Source organism: Limanda limanda, chromosome 16 (assembly GCF_963576545.1).
Source record: "Limanda limanda chromosome 16, fLimLim1.1, whole genome shotgun sequence".
NCBI classification, from domain to species: domain Eukaryota; kingdom Metazoa; phylum Chordata; class Actinopteri; order Pleuronectiformes; family Pleuronectidae; genus Limanda; species Limanda limanda.
The window spans coordinates 20,479,569-20,498,666 of record NC_083651.1 but is presented as its reverse complement, the minus strand read 5'-3'; the positions used below and the strand labels follow the sequence as shown (position 1 = coordinate 20,498,666).

The 19,098-nt window shown below is 41.9% G+C and overlaps 1 protein-coding gene across 3 annotated transcripts in view; it reads right to left on the bottom strand.

Moving 5' to 3' along the window:
- The window catches only part of pkp4 (plakophilin 4), a 73,431-nt gene that overhangs the window by 42,810 nt on the left and 11,523 nt on the right, over window positions 1–19,098 (bottom strand). For all 3 annotated transcript variants that reach the window (XM_061088111.1, XM_061088112.1, XM_061088113.1), the window contains 2 exons: window positions 15,541–15,674; window positions 230–342 (listed from right to left, as the gene is read on the bottom strand). In XM_061088111.1, coding sequence (XP_060944094.1) covers window positions 230–342; window positions 15,541–15,669 — 242 coding nt within the window. In that variant the 5' untranslated portion in view covers window positions 15,670–15,674. The remainder of the gene's footprint in view (window positions 1–229; window positions 343–15,540; window positions 15,675–19,098) is intronic.

Genomic DNA, 19,098 nt, shown 5'->3' with positions numbered 1-19,098 from the left:
AATTATAGGACAGATTTACGCACACTGGGTTGCTCCTCACTATGCCATAAGGTTACACTACGGACTATGGCCACTGCTGTGAAGGATGAAAAAGCCATGTGTTGGACTGCAGATTTGTGTGTGTTTGTGTTTGTGCGTGTGTGTTTGTGTGTTTGTGTGTGTGTGTGTGGGTGGGTGTGTGGGTGGGTGTGGGTGTGTGTGTATGTGTATGTGTGTGTCTTCTCATTACCTGCTGCTACCATCACCTGGCGACTCAGCCCCAAGTCTGCATCTTTCCAGCTGATTGGCCACAATCTGCCTCTCCACTTCCAGCTCCCTGGTTAGCCGCTCAAACTGGAGCTCCTGAGCACAAACAACAACAAAAAACATTTATATTCTCCTTAGAGAGAGCTTTACGGATTTCTATTGACAGATACGACAAATGTGAAGTCAATGTGAGAGCGGCAGGTTGACAGCTTGACAGCTCCCTCTGGGCTGCTATGTGGCCTGTGGGTTAATATTTGCATAAAACAGAAGCTAAAAGCACAGCAAACAAGCTGAATCTAAAAAAAATGTTTGCTCAGAAGTACCTTGAAAACAGAGAATATTTACATCCCATAACTTAGGAGTAGACACACACGCATACAGTATATGGTACTGCTATTATCCAGCCCACACAAAGAGACAAGCACCACTTCAGTTGGTGCTATTTAGCCTTGGTGGCACTGCTCCTATGGGAGTTGAGCAGAAATCAGCATTTGACTAATTATCTGGCCTGAGCGAAGCAGTTACTTGCACAGCTCCATCGCTGCAGGTTCTGGATCATAACATTGATAAGACAAGCAAAGGGTCTTACATGGAATAATGATACTCATACACTTAAACCTTTTCAATTCACCTACACCACCACTACCTTGGCAGTAAGACCTCACTCACCATAAGTCCAGGTACAGATGGTAGAAAGCGGGCCTTGCTATCCTTACTTGTCCCATGTAATGTCCATTACCACGGTCAATTACATTCACAACCGCCGCATGCACACACACACACCAGCGTCTTTTGTAACCTGTCTGTGGAAGTTTAGTCACCCTACAGCGCTAGAGGCCAGCCTACTTTTCACACTCACTCTCCCAATGTTCCCTCAGGGTGAACTGAGATTTCCCTCCAGGCTACAGACACGCTCTACTCACCCCTCCCCCAAACTTCTGCGTTTATACCCTCCACCGCTCTCCTCTGCCTCGGCTGTGGATATGTGAATCTTGACTGCAGTGAGAGGGAGCAGGGGCAAAGAAAAACCGCTTTGACCAGTTTCCTTAATGTAATGACATCTGTTCATGTGGCTGGGATACCCCTGCACTGCCACGAGCCACCCAGATAACATCTTGTGCTGTGTGCAGGGTGCAAATGAGAAAAGATAAGACTTGTATTCATAACAAAAGGAATGGTAGAGTAAAAGACGCCTAAAATATATTATTTTTATTATTAAACTACATATAAAAAGGAGGGGAGGGTGCAGTAAAAGTCATTGTTACCTTCACGGTGTGGTGGAGGTTTGATGTTGTGATGACTTGCACAAACCTCAGTAAAAAGCCTGCAGCTCACTGTGGCTGTATCCTCTAACTTTCTCCTTCTGAAATATTTAAAACCAACCCGCTGACAAATTAGCACAGAACATGTCCACACCTTGTCTAACAAACCAAATATTGTTGTCAACTGTAGTGCAGCTTACAGATGTATGGTGATCCATTCAGGACAGATACAATGTGCCTCCATCTTTTGTGAATAAATAGTAAAAAGCCTCCGAGGGTTAATCGGTGGAGAGCCTTTAATGGAAAGCATCTGCAGGAAATGTTAAGTATGCATTAACAGCAACTTACCACAGCAGATACGGCACTACGGTGCTGATGTGGTGAGGCTGGAATCAGTTAGAAAATGCCAACAGAAAGTTTAAATGAGAAACGGCACTTGAACCGCAGTGATTAACTTACAAGCAGCACAAAGCTCTATACTGGGGTTCATGGGAAAAATACCATTAGTTTGTGTTAGTGCAGGGCAATTAAGTCTTTTATTCAATCTGCACAAACAGAGATTATGCGTTTGTAATATAACATTGTTAAAATATACAAGTAAACCCACACAATTAACAAATTAAATAATTAGAGCAACTACTTTCGTCACTGTCACTTTCTTTCATTTAAATTCCACAATTTCATAACTTAATTCCTTCATGATGACATCAATTGTCTAATACTTAAAGGAAAACCTTTTTTTGCGTGTTATAGGATATTTGTGTATGTAAAAGATCAACAAAGTTAAAAAGCCCAATGTCTGCAGAAAAGGTAGCTCCGCCCCCCAGAAAACCCTGCTCTTGAAGGTCCAGTGTGGAGGAGGGGATATACAAGTCCTTTTAAATGTACATCTGGAGCAGTTCTACAGTAGCCCAGAAAGGACAAACAGATTGCTGGCTCTAGAGATCCCTGATACAAACACCAACAAGCTAACAGTGCACATACTGGGAGCAGGACAGAGACAGAGCGGCCACACCACTGATAACTTACAAAAAGAGATGATCAATCAAGCCTTCTTGTGACATATATCCCTGCTGAGAGATTTAGTCACACGAAAATTGCCAATTTCAACCCTTCATTCCAACCAATCCCCCGTTTCCATTCTTACTTTCCTTGTAACAGATGCGTGTGAATTGTATTTCAACAGTAGATATGTGCAAACCAAATGGGGGAGAAGTACACGTTAAACTCAGGGGCTGTTTTTGACAAATAATTAATTTTATGATGGGCCGTGGTAACACATTTTCTTAGCTGCAGTTTTTGAAATCCGAAGTCTTTAACATATTCAACCAAAATGTCATAAAATGCACACACATCCTGAAGGTCACCAACAATAGGTATCGTTCTCTCACAAATGCAACCGTAATTGATGTACAAAGTGGAGATGCAAGTTGGATTACCGTTTTCCACCAGAGTGAACAATTATAAACAATTTCTGCAGACTTGGTGTCTAGAGCGGCATGGTAAAAGGGTGACTTTACAAAATAAATTACATAAAACAGGTTATGCCTTAAGTGTACTGTACTAGTGAGAAAGGACACAGAATAACAGTGAGGAGAGGGAGAGCTGCACATGCATGCAGAAAGAGATTGCAAAAAATGACATGATTCAAAAATAATCTTCCTGATAGAAATCTGAAATCACTCCAGCTACAAATGTGCAAAAGAGAGAACATGCTGTGAAAGTGCAAAGGGAGGAGGGTAATCCATATGGAAAGGCACATTAAAGGAGGGAGGAGAGGACAAAAATGTGAACATTTAAATATGTAAATGCAGTTCACGCCCACTGGATGTATTCCGGGAGCAAAAGGCCCCGGTCTGACCCAAAAACACTCACAAAAAATGTGCTTATATGGGATTGAAACAGTAAAACACATGGAGAAACATATGCATTTCCACTCGTTTACCACAGAAAAACACATACATACGCCTATAAGATTACCATGCATACGTAGCATATGCTAATGAGATCTGATTAAACATTTGCATAGGGACAGACCAAACGGTTTTGTTTGCTTTTTCAATGAAGATGGAGATTTCCTGTGCCTGCAAATGTCACTATTCTTGGCCCACCATTTATACGTCTTCTGTCTTTTAATCTCATAATCCAATTGTTTTGTCTGGCAGTGTGTCATCTTCTCGAGTCCAGCGACTTCATCTTGGGCTGCAAGCTTCTCATTATACAGCGGCACATCCGGGCAAGGCAAAAAACAGCTAAACTAATTGCAATGCCTTTTTTAATACTGATTAGACGGCCTATGATCTCGATCAAACACAGCAAAGAGAGACATCTGCTGCAGCCATAAGTCACAGAGGTCTCCGTCTCTTCTGATATTCAGAGCTGCTCCGAGCTCATCAGCATAACCCTGCTGTTTTCTTTACTATGGAGAGGCAGTCCAGAGCTCCTTGCATGGAGCACTCTCCTCAAGGTCTTGCCCATGTCTTGACAAATTGGTTGCAGCTTATACTCAGTTCTACAATCATTGGGTGATTCACACTCGTTTTTCGATTTATTGTTATTGGTCCATTTATCAAGTCAATTTATTGAATTACATTTTTTATTACTGGAGCACTTTATTCTCTATCACTCATTAAGACTATTATGATTGTGGATTCAATATATCCATAATTAGCTTGTGATAACACAGGGCTGCATGCCAAAATAGGCCCTGGACTAATGAAACATTTGTAAGTGGGGCCCACATTAGCCATGGAGAGGGAGTGCTCACTGCTCTGTGTAATTCATTGCATTTTCCATACTTGACCTCTACACAGAATGTGACACATCCATTCAGCATAATGATCCGCCACGTCAGGCACGAGCACAACAGCAGTGACCATTAAACGAGGCCCTGTGCTTATTTAGCGGGTGTGGGCCCAGCCTTGGTCGGTACCAGGCTTACTGTGGAAGGAGAGGACGGGGACAATGTGCGACTGGCTTCACTGTACCAACAGGGCCTCCAAAGCCTTTATTTGCTATTACAATGTGCCTATAGGGTCTGATCTGCCCGTGGTCCCACAGCTGAATCAGATCCTGTCCGCTTGTGTCTTTACTCGGGCCCAAAAGAAACTGATGACACACGGCAGCAGACCCCACTACCAACATCCCATGTCATCTGTATGGGTGCTGCTGACAACACAAGACCTATCTAAAATGCCTGGAGTGGCTTCCGCCTGCTGCTGGTTCAGCACAGATAAGAAAGGCTTGAGCCCACATAAACCCCGAATGTCATGCAGCTGTATTAACACACACTGACTTACAAGTGCACTCCAAACAGCCTAACAGGCATAAGTAAACAAATTAATATACAGTATACTCGGAGAGCACGCAGAAACAATATTGTACTTTTATCACTGCAAATAAGAATGGTACTATTGTATTAAATTCTCTAATATTACCAAAAACATAAGAAACATGGTGACAACATTGACAAATCACAGTATAATAAGAATGTTGCCTATTTAACATCTTTTTAACAAGGGTCTTATTTGACCAGTTGTAAAAGATGAATTCCCCTCTTTGCAACAAAACCTTTTTAAAGTAGCATCCTTCCAACAGAGAGGCTGCTGACTAAACACAACTCAGGCCAAGCTCCACAGCCCACACAGGACAGATAATGTGATGTAATGAAAAGTCTCTCCAACCTGCAAGTTTCTTACATCTTTCACACACAAACAGGTCAGCCAGCACACCCATGGGAATTGATGTTTCCCACACACACACACACACAAACACACACACTTAAGCTCATTCAGCTGGACAACCATAGGGAATGTTAACATATGTCAGCATATTTGCTGTACTCTGAAAGAAAGCTTGGTTTATTTCTACTAACAGCTTTCAGCTCTGGGAAGTTGAATGCATGACACAATACATTTAATGTAATGCTTTATTGGGTAAAGATTGATTATGGAAAATTAAATGTTACGAGTGAAAGCACAGTCTGCTACATTAAGGGATTTTAGAGGAAATTAACATTTATATAAAATATTCTGATTTGGTAGCTCCTTTAGGGCTGCTTGAATTCATGGCAGAAAATAAAGTACTATAATAAAGATCCAAAGTGTGACCAAATGACTGGCTTACAAGGTACATTTATGCAAGACTTGGTAAAAGTCAAGTGTCTGAAATAACTCCCAGATTTGTGAAAATCACTCCCCAAAGGTCAAGTTGAAGACATGTGAAAGTAAAGTGGCAGTTCAAAAAATGAGCTTATCTGAAAACTATAAGGGATTATATATGTCTTTCAAATGCTTTCTACTAGGACTGACATTAGTGCTACCTGCACACCCTCTTTAATGAAGACATATTTGGCTTTTTCTTTTTCTTTTAGTGGGATATATAAAGTTGATTTGTGTGTGTGACAGGTCTGCAAAGCAAATCATCCAAAAGTTTGTGGTACAGGGAGCTCCTCTTCCCCTGAAACCTGAAGCCCCTGAAGTCTGGCAGATAATTCAGCACTACTATGATGTCACACAATGACCCACATTTGCATAATGCAGACCTAGCGGCTCGTTGTTCACGCCTTCTTACAAAGCCAGGGAAAAAACTGGGGTTTTTTGCGAGGGGGGTCGTAAAGAGACAACAGCTTAAACCAAGATTTCAGACAGAGGCTGAGAATAGGAGGCGCAGCATTGTACAGTATGTGATGTGTTTTCTGAAAATCAACGCATGTGCATGTTTTAAAGCAATAACCCAAATTAAAACCAGCCCTAATCCACATCTACAATTACAAACTATTCTGAATAATTCTACATACTTAAAAACACATTTAATACACCAAATTATTTGTAGCGAGTCTGGTTGCAAATTTTCCTGCACATATTCAATTGCAGACAAAAAATATTCAAAGATTTGTGATGCCAAGTCATGTGAGCTTCATGACGGATACAGCCTAGTTACCACGAGCAAATTCATCATCACCTTGTGAATAAAACAAGAAACCTACAGCATCATACATGCCACAGTTACTGTGTGATGATAATGTGATGCAGGTGCAGCGATGTGTGAAATTATGGTTGGATATTCTCGAATACTCAGCACCTTCCTTTATATGACAGAATAATAATTGCGACTTATACATCAGAGGAATCTTTGCCTAATCCTTAACAAGTGCCCAAATCCCTCTATTAATTAAGGCTTGAAGATTTTATCCATGAAAGTGCAACCCATGTGAGTCTGTGGTAAAGTGTGTTTTGGTGCTGCTGTGATTCGGGCTTGCACCTGGAAAGAAAGGGCTACGTGATCAGTTGGGATGTTCAGATCCATTTTGCATAACGGGTGCAGATGGTTTTTCTTCTTAACCAAAGATGAGAATCTATCAGAAATATGTTTGTTCATTAAGTGGCAATGAGGCTTGACAGTTCTGCAGCCGCGCGGCAGCGTGGCAGATGCATTCCAACGAGAGCTAAAGTCTGCGGCGCAGGGGGAGAGTGACAGTAGAGGTTAAAGGATTTCTGCAGCAGCAGGGACAGAATAGCAGGCCCGTTGTGTGAGCATAGAGGAGCAGGCCCCAGAACTGGCTGTGTGTCCAAACCTGCAAGAACCACGCAGTGCAATTACTAACAAATAATGCCACAATGTCACCCTGTTTCTACACTCGGTTTTGAGGCTGCAGCATCATGCACACCAGAGTTACAATAACCACACTGGAGAGGGAGGCATTTAAAAAATACAGTGAAGGTGCTTGCTGAGGTAAGAGAGTGTAAAGCTGCAGGCGTAGCTATAGGTGGAATCAGAGGGTGAAAATTGCTTTAGCACCCACAGCAACGCCAGAGCTTTGATACTGTATAAGCTGATAATGTGATAATGGGAAAGCAAGTTACAATAGGACATCATTTCTGCCAGGTTTTCTAATGTGGCATTACAAGCATTCATTGCAGAGAACTTGCAGAGCAATGAAAAGGATTTTTTTGAAATTCTGTTGAGAGCAAATTGACACACAGTGAGTTTGAGGTGAAAGCAGCATAAATCCCGTTGTAGGAATTGTGTTATATTTCTTTGGGTTATAGTGCAGATCTGAGTCCTTGCAATAATGTCTACCTCTATGGTGAATTGTACCATTAGATACCGCTGGATATGATTTGGTGCTGGCCAAAAACAATTACAATGTGAACACACATGGCAAATTGCACATTACAGGACACATTCACCCATTTACACACACATTAATAGGGCACTTCTCTACACACTGATTTTCACACCCGGCCAGAGCAGCCGTCAGGGACAAGTCGGGGGTTCAGTCTTGTCAATGACTCTCTACACCCATCAGGAATTTTAAGGTTGAATTGATTCTTATTTCATCACCTTCAGGCCATCATAGTAAAGGCAACAGTTGCAATATTAGTTTTTTTAATTCTTAGTTGTATTAAAAAACTACTAACAAAACCTATAATGTAGACCTCATTGCCTCCAAAACAATGTCGGTAGCATTTCGTATTCAAGATGCGTAAGATGTCGAAGATCATGCTTTTTCTTATATTGGAACATGAAAAGGCTGTTGAAATCTGGCTTGACAATTAAAGCGGCGTATTATTTGTGTGGTGAATGCTATTACAGGAGCTGTCATCTGTATTGGAAAATTGCAGCAGACGGTGCTTGCCACTCAAGAGATTGACGACAAAAGAAAAACTGTCAATAACATATAAAAGACGAGTGGGAGGGTGGAAGAAAAATCGTGCTCGTGCTTGTGAACAGATCAGACAAAAGCTTGAAAATTATTGGGGAATTATCTGTGGAGGTTAATGAGTTTAGACACACAATTACTACGTTATGAGTAATTGTGAATTGAAAGTTTATAATTCAGCACAGACTCAGTTATCTAAAATGTTGAATTCCTTGGTATTGAATTTGCTGGCTAATTGTGACTGATACAGGTGGTTTGGGCAAACAAAAAGAATATGTTGGCAACCGACTATATACAAAGGATTATGGGTGTTCTTTTCTCCAACCATTTAAATCACAGGAGCAGAGCATTTCTTCCTCATTAGCATTCAAAACGTGATGCACATAATTGCACTTTAAAAAGCACAAGCTATGCACCATTACAAGTTGAAGTGAATCCAGCGCTATGTGGCATCATTTAAAATAATTTCAAACACAGGTTTGTCTTGAATTGGTCACAATTTATCAAACAAACAAAAACTGAGTGAGTGCTTCAAAAGCACTAGAGCTTTCACATACGGTGGAACTGGAAGGCTTGAATCAAACATCGTGAAATACTTGATACCTTTAGGGTTTGTAAATGTGTGGATTCAAAAACCTAATTTCAGCTGCAAATTACAGAAGCATTACCCATTTTTTATCTTCGACCAAATGCTCAGTGTGGCTGCACCTTCTTGTTCCATCATTCCCTGCAGTACTGAAACTGATCAACTCACCAAATGAGTCAAATCATATTTTGTTTTTCAGAGAAATATAAAACAGTACATTTTGCGCTATAGGCTCAGTCACCACTGTGTTATCCCTTTTAGTGATAGATGATGAGTTAACAAATAATAATTTAAATGAAAATATTTGAGATTGTCACTAGAAAATCCCATATTTTCCTTCATCCTTCACCATATCTCAAAGAAGACTTGCAAGAGATCCACTGTGGTTTTTTGTGCAGCTACAAGCAGTGGAGCTTCAACAAAAGCTAACATGATAATAATGCCATGACATAATGCCAATAAATATGTGTAGCGAATAAAAGGTATTCTGTATCTCCTCAATTGCAAAAAAAAGGAAAAATGCTGCACTACAGAAATCACCCATCCAGCGCAATTCATGTGGCATTGTGAACATACAGCTCCACTAAGAGATCAATGGCATTGTGTCGGACAAAGAACTTGCTTCAGGTCAAAATGAGGAAAGTAAGCAATCTAGAAACTGTCAGTCTGGAGGTTGTGAAATAAAAAGTCTGAAGTGACTTACACAATCACCTCAGGATCGGTCATTTAGAGACACTCATCTTTAAGATGTTGGGGAACAGAATGAACCAGAGACTCCTATAAACGTCATTGGTGATTCACCAAGTCAATGTCCTTTACTTCCTCAGAAGACACGTCCCATGCCAAGGTCATCAACAGTGTTACTCTGCTTCCACCTTCCCAAGTACAGCTACTGCTCCCCAATGGCCTCTTCCTGTGTGTGTACTGTTGACATCAGCAATTATTACAGTGATTATGATGATGATGACAGTGATGGTGATGACTATTAACAGGCTAGTTGGGGGTAGATGTCCCTGGGCTGGGTTCAAAACGACAGTGCCAGCCCAGACACACACGCACCCTTCAGATATCACATCACATGAGTAGCAGATCTCCTTTTCCTCTTTTCCTTTCTGTTTTTGCTCCGAGTTGACAGCCTCCTGCCACAGCGCTTTGGAGAACCATTCACAGGTGACAGCCCGTCTGACTCTGCCTCTCTCCATCATGCTCTCACACCTGCACTTTTTGTCCTTTTCCCTTCACTCACCATCCTCTGTGCGTTCCCTCTATATCTGAGCAGTTTGTCTCTCCTCTGTATATCTGAGCACTCTCCTTCACCTGTATCCCCCCCCTCTCTGAATCCGTCTCTTTTCCCTCTCATACTTGTTCAGCTCCCCTATGGGGTAATTGCTCGGAGCTAGCCTTCCATTTTTATGAGTACAATCGAGGCCAGAATGCTTATGCCTCTAGATTTCTCCTTGCCTGTGTCACAGCGGCCACACCAGGGAGAGGAAGGCAAATAAGACCCTGGGGATTGGGGAGTGGAGAAAATCGCTAGTCGATTGTAATTAGAGTCCTTATTTCTCCCATCGAGGAGCCGTATGCAACCTTTCTGCTGCGCTTATGGCTTGGAAATGCATAATAGCAAAAGCTCTGTCTTGTAGCTTTGCCCTGACCCAAACTATTAACTCCTCAAACTGGGTCACAGATTGAGTGTGGCTTCATTAAAACAAGACAGTGGCTAGCATCACTTTCACTTTACATAATTTCAGCCAGCTCATCAAGTCTTGAAGAGGAGGCTGGAGTTGTAGCCCTCACAGCAAGGTCAGCTGGAGCCTGCCTGTGTATCTGGGCCTGATTTAGAATAAAACAAGGTCACAGAGTCTTGACTCCTCTTTGCCGGGGCGAAGCGGTAGGCAGACAGATTTTTCATGTGTAATGGACTCCCTGCAATGAGGGAAAATTCCACTGTGGTGTTTTTCCGGGAGGCACTGTGTTGAAACACCATAGTGCAGTGACGCTAAGAGCCCCTTTCGCCAGTCGTGTGGTACATATAGGCATGTTCAGGCACAGCTAATAGCAGCATTACTCTGAGGGCAAAGCCTCGTAATAGAGGAGGCACAGGATCAGAGACCAAAACACAGCGTTTCCCAGGGCAAAAAAACAACAATCTGATACAAGAAATCATCTGCTCAACGGCCCATTTGATTGCAAGAACTAATTTGACCACATAATTACTTTTATGTTTGAAGGGTCAAAACAGAACAGAAAGGATAAAGAGCGAAATCAGCTGCAGCATCCTCTGCATGTCTAAAGCTCCTACTGCTATAAACACATAAGGGTGTTTTCACTCTTGAAAGCCCGGTCCAAGGTTGTTTTTTTTGGTACATTGTAATATTTGATCTGGTTAGTTTTGGTTTCACATTGTAATTTAGGGAGTAGACCAAAGACGTCTCTTTGACGTACGTACGTCCTGTTGGCTGTGGGCTATTGTATTCACAAACTTTTTTTGAATAAAGTGCATAGAATTGTTTTTCCTTTTCTGTTTGAATGGAGAAAATTAATCAGTGATAAGTTGGTCCTTAATGTGGTCTAGACGGTGAGAAGGCTCAGACAAAATTGCAGTAAAGCATTCCTTTCATCAAATAGTTGTAAACTACTAATGACCTTGTGGTTAAAAGCCACTTGGTTGAATGCAACCATCAATGCTCTTCAGCAGAATTGAGCGCTACACCGACACTCCATCTGAATTACTGAGGCATATTGAAGACGAGGGAAAAGACTGAAATGAAAAATGTAAATGTAAGATGCAGTGATTTGCAGTTTGAGCAGTTCTTCAACTGTTTCCAGTACTACGGTGTGGATAATGTTAAACGAAATCGGAAAAAAGTATATGCTGATGGAGATTCTGATATTTAACGATTCATTTTAATAACAAACAGTTTTCTAATGTAATACAATCTACAAAAAGAAGGACACTGAGAGCACATACCTCCGCCAGGGCTGATTGGCCACTTTATCATCATATTATGTATTGAGATCATGCAGATATCTAAACCATGCAGAGAGATATTTCCTGCAAACTGAAAACATGAAACACTGGCAAAAAATCCATACATACAGTTATTATGAAGTTTTTGCTGTGCAGTAAATAAAGATCAACCCCCATAAAAATGTACTGATTTCATGTCTCTCTCTGCAATGGTCTTGTGAAAAAAAGTTCATGGGTTCTTCCTTGGCCCAGACCCAATCCTTCACAAATCGTTTTTTAACAGTCGACAGCAGTGAAAACATAATTCCGTCAGCCGAGGTACAACCAAAACAAAACACTGCTTCATTAGCACCTTTCTTGCTTTGTTTACCAACACTGCATTCCCCCCCAAAGTCGGCTGTCACTAAATGAGGAGTGTAAAATAATTAAATACAAATTAACCAAACACTGAAAATAGCATGCCAAAATAGAAAAAGCTTCGCTCTTGTGCTATTCTATTTCAGTTAATAGGTCGTTTCTTCTACGTCTCTCTATAATTGCGTGACTGTGATTTAATAAGGAGCATTACATTATAATTAATGACAAAAAAAATTCAGAATCCTTCTTTGGACAGCAGCATTTTGTAAAACCGTAACAAAACATGTTCATATTACTGTGACTCTATCCCACTGAGAATAAATACATGGTAATATAGAATTATCATCAAGCCAAATCCCCACCCACATCTGCCATTTTTTCAGTCGATGAAGCAGAAGAGGGCTATGATTCTGAGGACATGAGACACATAGTCTGTGAATGATGAGTTAAGAAAAAAAAGGCTGTCACGTTTAGTGTTGTAACATGCAGCTGTGGTGTCACAACTGAAGCAGCAGCTGACGTCTAATGAAGCAGTGTCTGCCATCCATGTCAGATCACATTAAATCAATTACACTCTCACCTCAAAAGTATACAGCTTATTAGTCATAGTTTTCATAGATTAGCCAAATACTATCAAAATGAGAAACATTATTTTATAATCACATTACTTTCCCCACAAGACACACTTGAGCGTTGTGATTGCTGAATCCTTACAAAAGCCCGTCTGATCCGTCAAAATGAGTGCCACAGCCTCCCCCTGCTAAAATTACTCTTAAAATGAAACAGACAAAAATCTAGTTCTTAGATAATCCTTGATACGCGCCCTTAGGTTAAATGAAATTTGATGAGATAATAAGCACTGAAGAGGGGATATATGTAAAGTTTATTCTGAATTACCGTACCGTTTCTTCTGAGGTCAAGTCAGGTTTGAGAAATGCTTTGTGTTCTGAAGCAAGTAGGAACGTGCAGCAGGAAAAACACTGACATTTAAACACTTAAATGGGCTCTGGAATAAACCTATGGCTGTGTCATTCAGACAATGGATCGATGCTATTGAAGCAGCAGAGCAAAGACAGAACCTCAGCCTAAATACACTTGGCAGCACAACAGAACCGAATCCTCAAAATACTGGCTAAAAGGACGGGGACTTGTTAGCAGAGAGAAGACAAAAGGGGACAGAAATTCAAGCACATGAACACAGGGAGCTTGCAATGATAATATGTTGAGGAATCCGTCCTTGTTTGGGCATCTGGGCAAAGCTTGTGCAGCTGTAACTACAGCAATGACAGCGACAGAAGTTTGGAATGAGAGACGGAGATGAAAGAAGGCGAGGAGCGACTGAACGGAGGGAAACAAGCAAGGGAAAAGACATAAATATAAAACATTTAAGATAATAGAGCCACTGAGTAAACACTTACCAAACACCCAGTCTTCCAAATCCCCAGCCCAAACTGTGGCCACAGCTGGAGCACAGCAGACTTGCATGTTTACATCAACAACTGGATCCCTCGAAGCTCTGCCGCTCAACAATCGCAGGAAAACCTCACTCAAACGCAGAGGGAAAAAAAACGCACTCGCATTCAGCGCAGCCTCTAACCTCCTCCGATTTCCGCTCACCCTCTTTGCTTTGATAAGTCTGTTAAATACTTAGAACAGTCTTTTTACAGTCTTGACTATTTAGCAGGAATCCCCTCTGAGGCATGTCTCCGGCGAGTCGTTCTATAAAAGCAGCAACCCAGGAACAGCACTCACTCTTCCTGCTTGCCTGCAAGGATATCTGCTTGAACCGGACTAACCGCCAAGGAATAACTCCAGGGAAGGAAGTGACATCGCCAGGTGCTCCCTCCTTCCTTCCTTCCTTCCACGCTCGTGTAAACAAAACACACTTTCCTGCAGTAAGCCTCAATGGGATTAATGTCGGATGTTTGAAAGTAAATACCAGAGAATGCATTTAATTCACTTTAATGAGTAACTCAACTTCTTCCCATTCAGGGGGAAAAAAAGGTATGCGAGAAACAGAGTGAGAAATTACATCATTAATAATGAGCAAAATCTCTTGAGCCTAGTGTGTATGTTGCTGGTTTTCCAAGAATATGGAGGATTGAAGCGAAGCCACAGAGGAAAGGAAAGTGCTTGTATCTGTACGTGTAGTTGTGTGTGTGTGTGTGTTCTAGAGGCGTGTGTGAATGAATCACACAGAGCCGAGCAAAGATAGGGTGAGTCAGAGGGCTTGTCCCTGCACAGGCTCACAGTCCCTGCAGGAGATGATCTTCCTGGTCATCCACTGAGGCAAGCAAGGCCATGACTGCAGGCCATAAACAAGCAACAGCTCCTACTCTGGCGTATTCCACTTCAATGTTTGCACAAGACACAAAATAAACACAGTTCACTCTGACCATCTGATTACACCACCCGCTGAAAAAATGACAGTTTTCTGCACTGTGCTCTGTGTCGGGACAGGTTCGACCAGTGGATCACACATCTAGAAATACATTTGCAATATAAAAACAAGCAGACAGTGTTAGATTTGTTGACATACTTGAGTTGGCGTGCCTTATGGAACAATAACTTCACTGAACAATCAACAGAATTAAAAATTCACCAAGGTGCACATTAGCTACAAATACAAGCTGTAAAGGAAATGAGAGCAGACAACCACTCAACCACCAATGAAAGAGCAAACTGGGTATTGTAATGAATGAGGGCCCCCCTGTGAGGCTCTGCCAGCCTGTGGCACTCGTCGACGTTTGTGGAACAGCATGAGTCCAGCAGCCTGCTGATTGGACCAGCAGAGACATCACCACTTCAGTATCACCATTCCCAGAGACAAGGTGTCTAGTACATCACTTGGCTTTCTGAGACATTTTAATGGCCAGGACTTCCTTTCAAACTTCGTTTGACGCTTTATAATCAGTGGAAATGTTCATGTTGCCATACAATGGTAGATGTACTGCTTCTGTATAGCACTTATCTAGTGTTGGTGACCAGTCAAAGCTTAGGCTTTTATACTACATGTCACATTCACCCTTTCACACACATTCATTCAGAGGCAATTTGGGGTTCACTGTCCTGCCTAAGGAGACTTTGACATGCAGACTGGAGGAGCATGGATTCAGACCACCAACCTTCTCTATAGTGGACGACCCCTGAGTTATGATACAGGTCACTGCTGAAAACATTAAGGGTGCAAGGCCAATGCTGTAAGCCCACCAGCGGTGCAGCCAACGCTCTGTGCCACAGAGGTATGATGTATCACTACCGTGAGGACAGGGTGCTTGACACAAATGCAACACATTTGTCATACTTATTAGCTCACCACCCAGGCAATTTTAGGGTTCGAGACCGGTCATTGTGCATGAATGGTTCATCAAAGCAGAAACAGTTCCATAATGTGAAAGATTTATCATCAATCAGTTGGTGTCTTAGTGCAGTATGAATGGAACAGGCACCCTACCTGTTCCTTGACAGAGGCCAGAATGTTGTTGGCGGTGTTATCAGCCTCCATGTTGCGGCCAGTTGAACTGTCGCGGATGGTCAGCAGAAGCCCCTCCTCCGTCACTGGGCTCTGCTCAGGAGCTGGCATTCCTCCTAAACAGACACAGACACAAACAAACAACAAAAAACACACAATGATCAGATCAATACAAGCACTCTGCTGAAAAAAACACACAAAAAACACCACAATCTTTTACACACGCACACCAGACTGTACGCATTGTATGTGCAAACACTCTTCACTCGGAAAGATGCTCTTTGTCAACCCTTCCCTGATACACATAGGCGAATGATGCAGGGCAGTGACTATCTATGGTCACACGCCACCACCAGCAATACACAAACACACCCACACATGCCATATGGCCCAAAGAGGAAAAAACCCTATCAATGTTTCATGTCTGTGACAGTGCAAATCAATGCCATATGGCCTTGAGACAACAAACGAGTTAAATAATGATTTGTGTATGTAATTCAGTGACATAGAAAAATATGGAAAAAACACCAAGAAATTCATATCCAAGCAATGCAAAGCTGATAGGTGAAGTAAATGCATGTCTAAACATATTTTTGTATTTTAATTTGGACAAGTGTTATAAATCTATCGGGAAAAAAACACACAATCTGTCGACAGGGGCGAGGATGCCAGCAATGTTGGTGTCCCCCGCCCCCCCCCCCCCCCCCCCCGCCCCAGCTCTGAGCTATAGAGGCAGAGAAGAGCAAGGGGTCTGTTAAAACAGGAAATATGTGACTGAAGGGAAACAGGGATTTTACTATGACATTTACTGCTTTAAGGAGTCACTGCTGCTGTAATCTCCAAGATAAGAGCACAAAGACTGGATTCTACATCACTATATTTTGAGGGGTGTGTGGCATGATTAGTTAAATATTGCTTTAGTCAACTTGCGTTAATTTCAAGTTTCCATTTAATCTATTAAATGCAGCCAAAATGGTGCTTATACAAGAACCTTTTCACATATGAATGAGTGGGGGAATATTGCCGTTGAAACCGCCCTGAAATAACCATATGGTAATTTTCTAAATATCCCTGCTGCTTGAACTTATCACTTCCTCACTCAAAGTGTCTATTATAGTATTCCTCAAGCAATATGGCAGCCGGGGGCGAATGGATAACCTGATATACAGAAGCTTTACTGAGGGAGCCAATTTAGCGCAGACAGACATCATCTTTTTGGGGTTAAAAGGGTCATATATTGTTATGGAAATGCCCTCACCATCGCACACGAGGGAAGCATTCTTAAGCACTGTCAGTCTATGTGAGTTGGTTTGGTTGTTTACAGTGAGATCATAAGGTTTTTGGCCACAGATGAAGTTCTGTGTGTGCAAGCTCGTGTGTGGGTGGGTTGCAGAAGCATGTGGGAGCCCCCCCTCACAGACAGTTACACAAAATGTGACCCTGAGGTATTCTGGGAGACTGTCATCAAGGCAGCATGAGCATTTCAAGGTGTCTGAGCTGAACCGAGCCATGGTGTCACATGAAAGATACGCTTTTACTACTAGCAAGTATGTTAGTCCACACTGGATATTTCATGTATCCCCTTGTCAAGTCTCCCAAATTCCTTTCCTGCTCATTCATGGTATTGCAACATCCCGCCCTGAATCCCTCCCACCTCCACCGCAGCTTTTGAATCAAGGACATGGAACTTTATTCTCAGGAATCGTAGCGACGGGAAATGGGGAAAAGCTGTTTGAATTTGGCAGAAGTCCTCCTCCCTGACAGACACAGACGAGAACAACACGGACAGGACTGACTGAGCACAAATTTTAAAAACTGTCAGACGTTGCCGACCCGGTTGGGGCGGAAAATTGCTTTCTCTCTCAGGATGTTCACATAAATAGGACCATGACAGCCAATTAAACTCAAATAATTCACCCTAGATTAAGAGCAAATGGACCTCATCATATTTGACCCTTCTGTGAACCTTTACCATATCATTTGATACAAACCAACCTCTTTGAGAAAAAAAATCTGAACTTGCTATATCCAAAATCCGTGTATATAATCAGCCTGAATGAATAACTCTCTGCAGTCTAAACATGCCTGTAAGGAAACTGCACACGAAGCAGAGTGTAGGGTGTAGAACCACAGAAAAAACAACATACAAAAAAGAACACATAGCCTAACAAAGACACTATTAAGCAAAGAAAAAAACTGCGAGCCTACCTCTGAAGTTTCCCCTGAAATAATTTCACTCTGGTTTGCTCTCAGCGGCTTTGGGATAGGAGTAAAGACAGCGATACTGCTGCCAACCTACCACAGTCCTATAAGCACATGGCTGACTGGTTCTTCAACATTTCTTTTTTGTGTTTCCCTCTAAATGCTGAGGGGAATAATGGCCTCGCTGAACCATCAGGCAGATAAAAAAATAAAAATACTTAAAGAGACAGATTGGGGAGCAAGCACGAGGCCGAGAAGTAGGTGAGAAGCAAAGGAGGTGAGTCCAAACTGTTCAGCTCCCAAGGCTGTCATTACGATGATGCCTAACTATACATGCGTAGATCCAACAGAGTAAAGATGACCTCATTCTGGTCTGAACTAAACAGAGGCAAACCAGTGTCTAATTATTACCATCAGGGTTATTTTTCTTGCCTAAGCAGAGACAAAACAAACTTTGCACAACATCATCTTGGAGCAAGAAGTGACAAAGTCAAATCGGATTGTTTTAAACAATATTTATTTTACTGACAGCTTTCCAGCTGTTCTACAAGGAATACTAAATCTCTTTTATAAAATACTATTTTGAGCTAAATCTCTTCTTCAAAGTATCATAATCCAAGTCTGCCAAGAAAAGTGTAGTGACCCAATCCTGACTCATTGGATCACATGGTCTGATCTACTGACCTCAGACTCCAGCCACTCCTTGGAGATTCTTACACAACCCAGCTTTCCCTTGAATCTCCCTGAGTCAATGCAGCTCACAAGGCAAGGAAGGAAAAAAGAAAGTAGAGGCTGTGCAAGAAATGTGAAAGGCTCCGTTTATGCGTAAACAATCTGAATGGCAGAAAGGAAATGGTGCCAAAGAGAGTTGAGACAGTTTCACAGTCTCAGAGTCAGACAGATTCTCACATCACTTTCCTCTGCAGACACGGATTCACAAGTTCTGTGATCCATTTGTAAGACACCTACGCCTCGTGTCACCAACCCTGAGGACCATGGCAGCGGCATTTCTTATATTAGTAGTCATACAGGCCATGTTAACATACACACCGGGTTATTAAGATAAACCAGGCTGAAGCAGGGAACAACCTGCAGCAAAACACTAAAAACTTAATTTATCTTTTTATTTCAGTTTCTTTTCTAGTTTTACTTCCACTTACGTTGATACTACCCGTCTGAAGTATATATTTGCATGTGCTCTTATAAAACAATATTAGAAACCTGATTTAACACATACATTGCTTAGCAGCCACCCCCCCTCCAAAGCTCTCCTTAAAAGTTCTATCTGAATCTCTTATTGCCCTATGTGACCTGACCTCAAGCATTACTGCAGAAAGC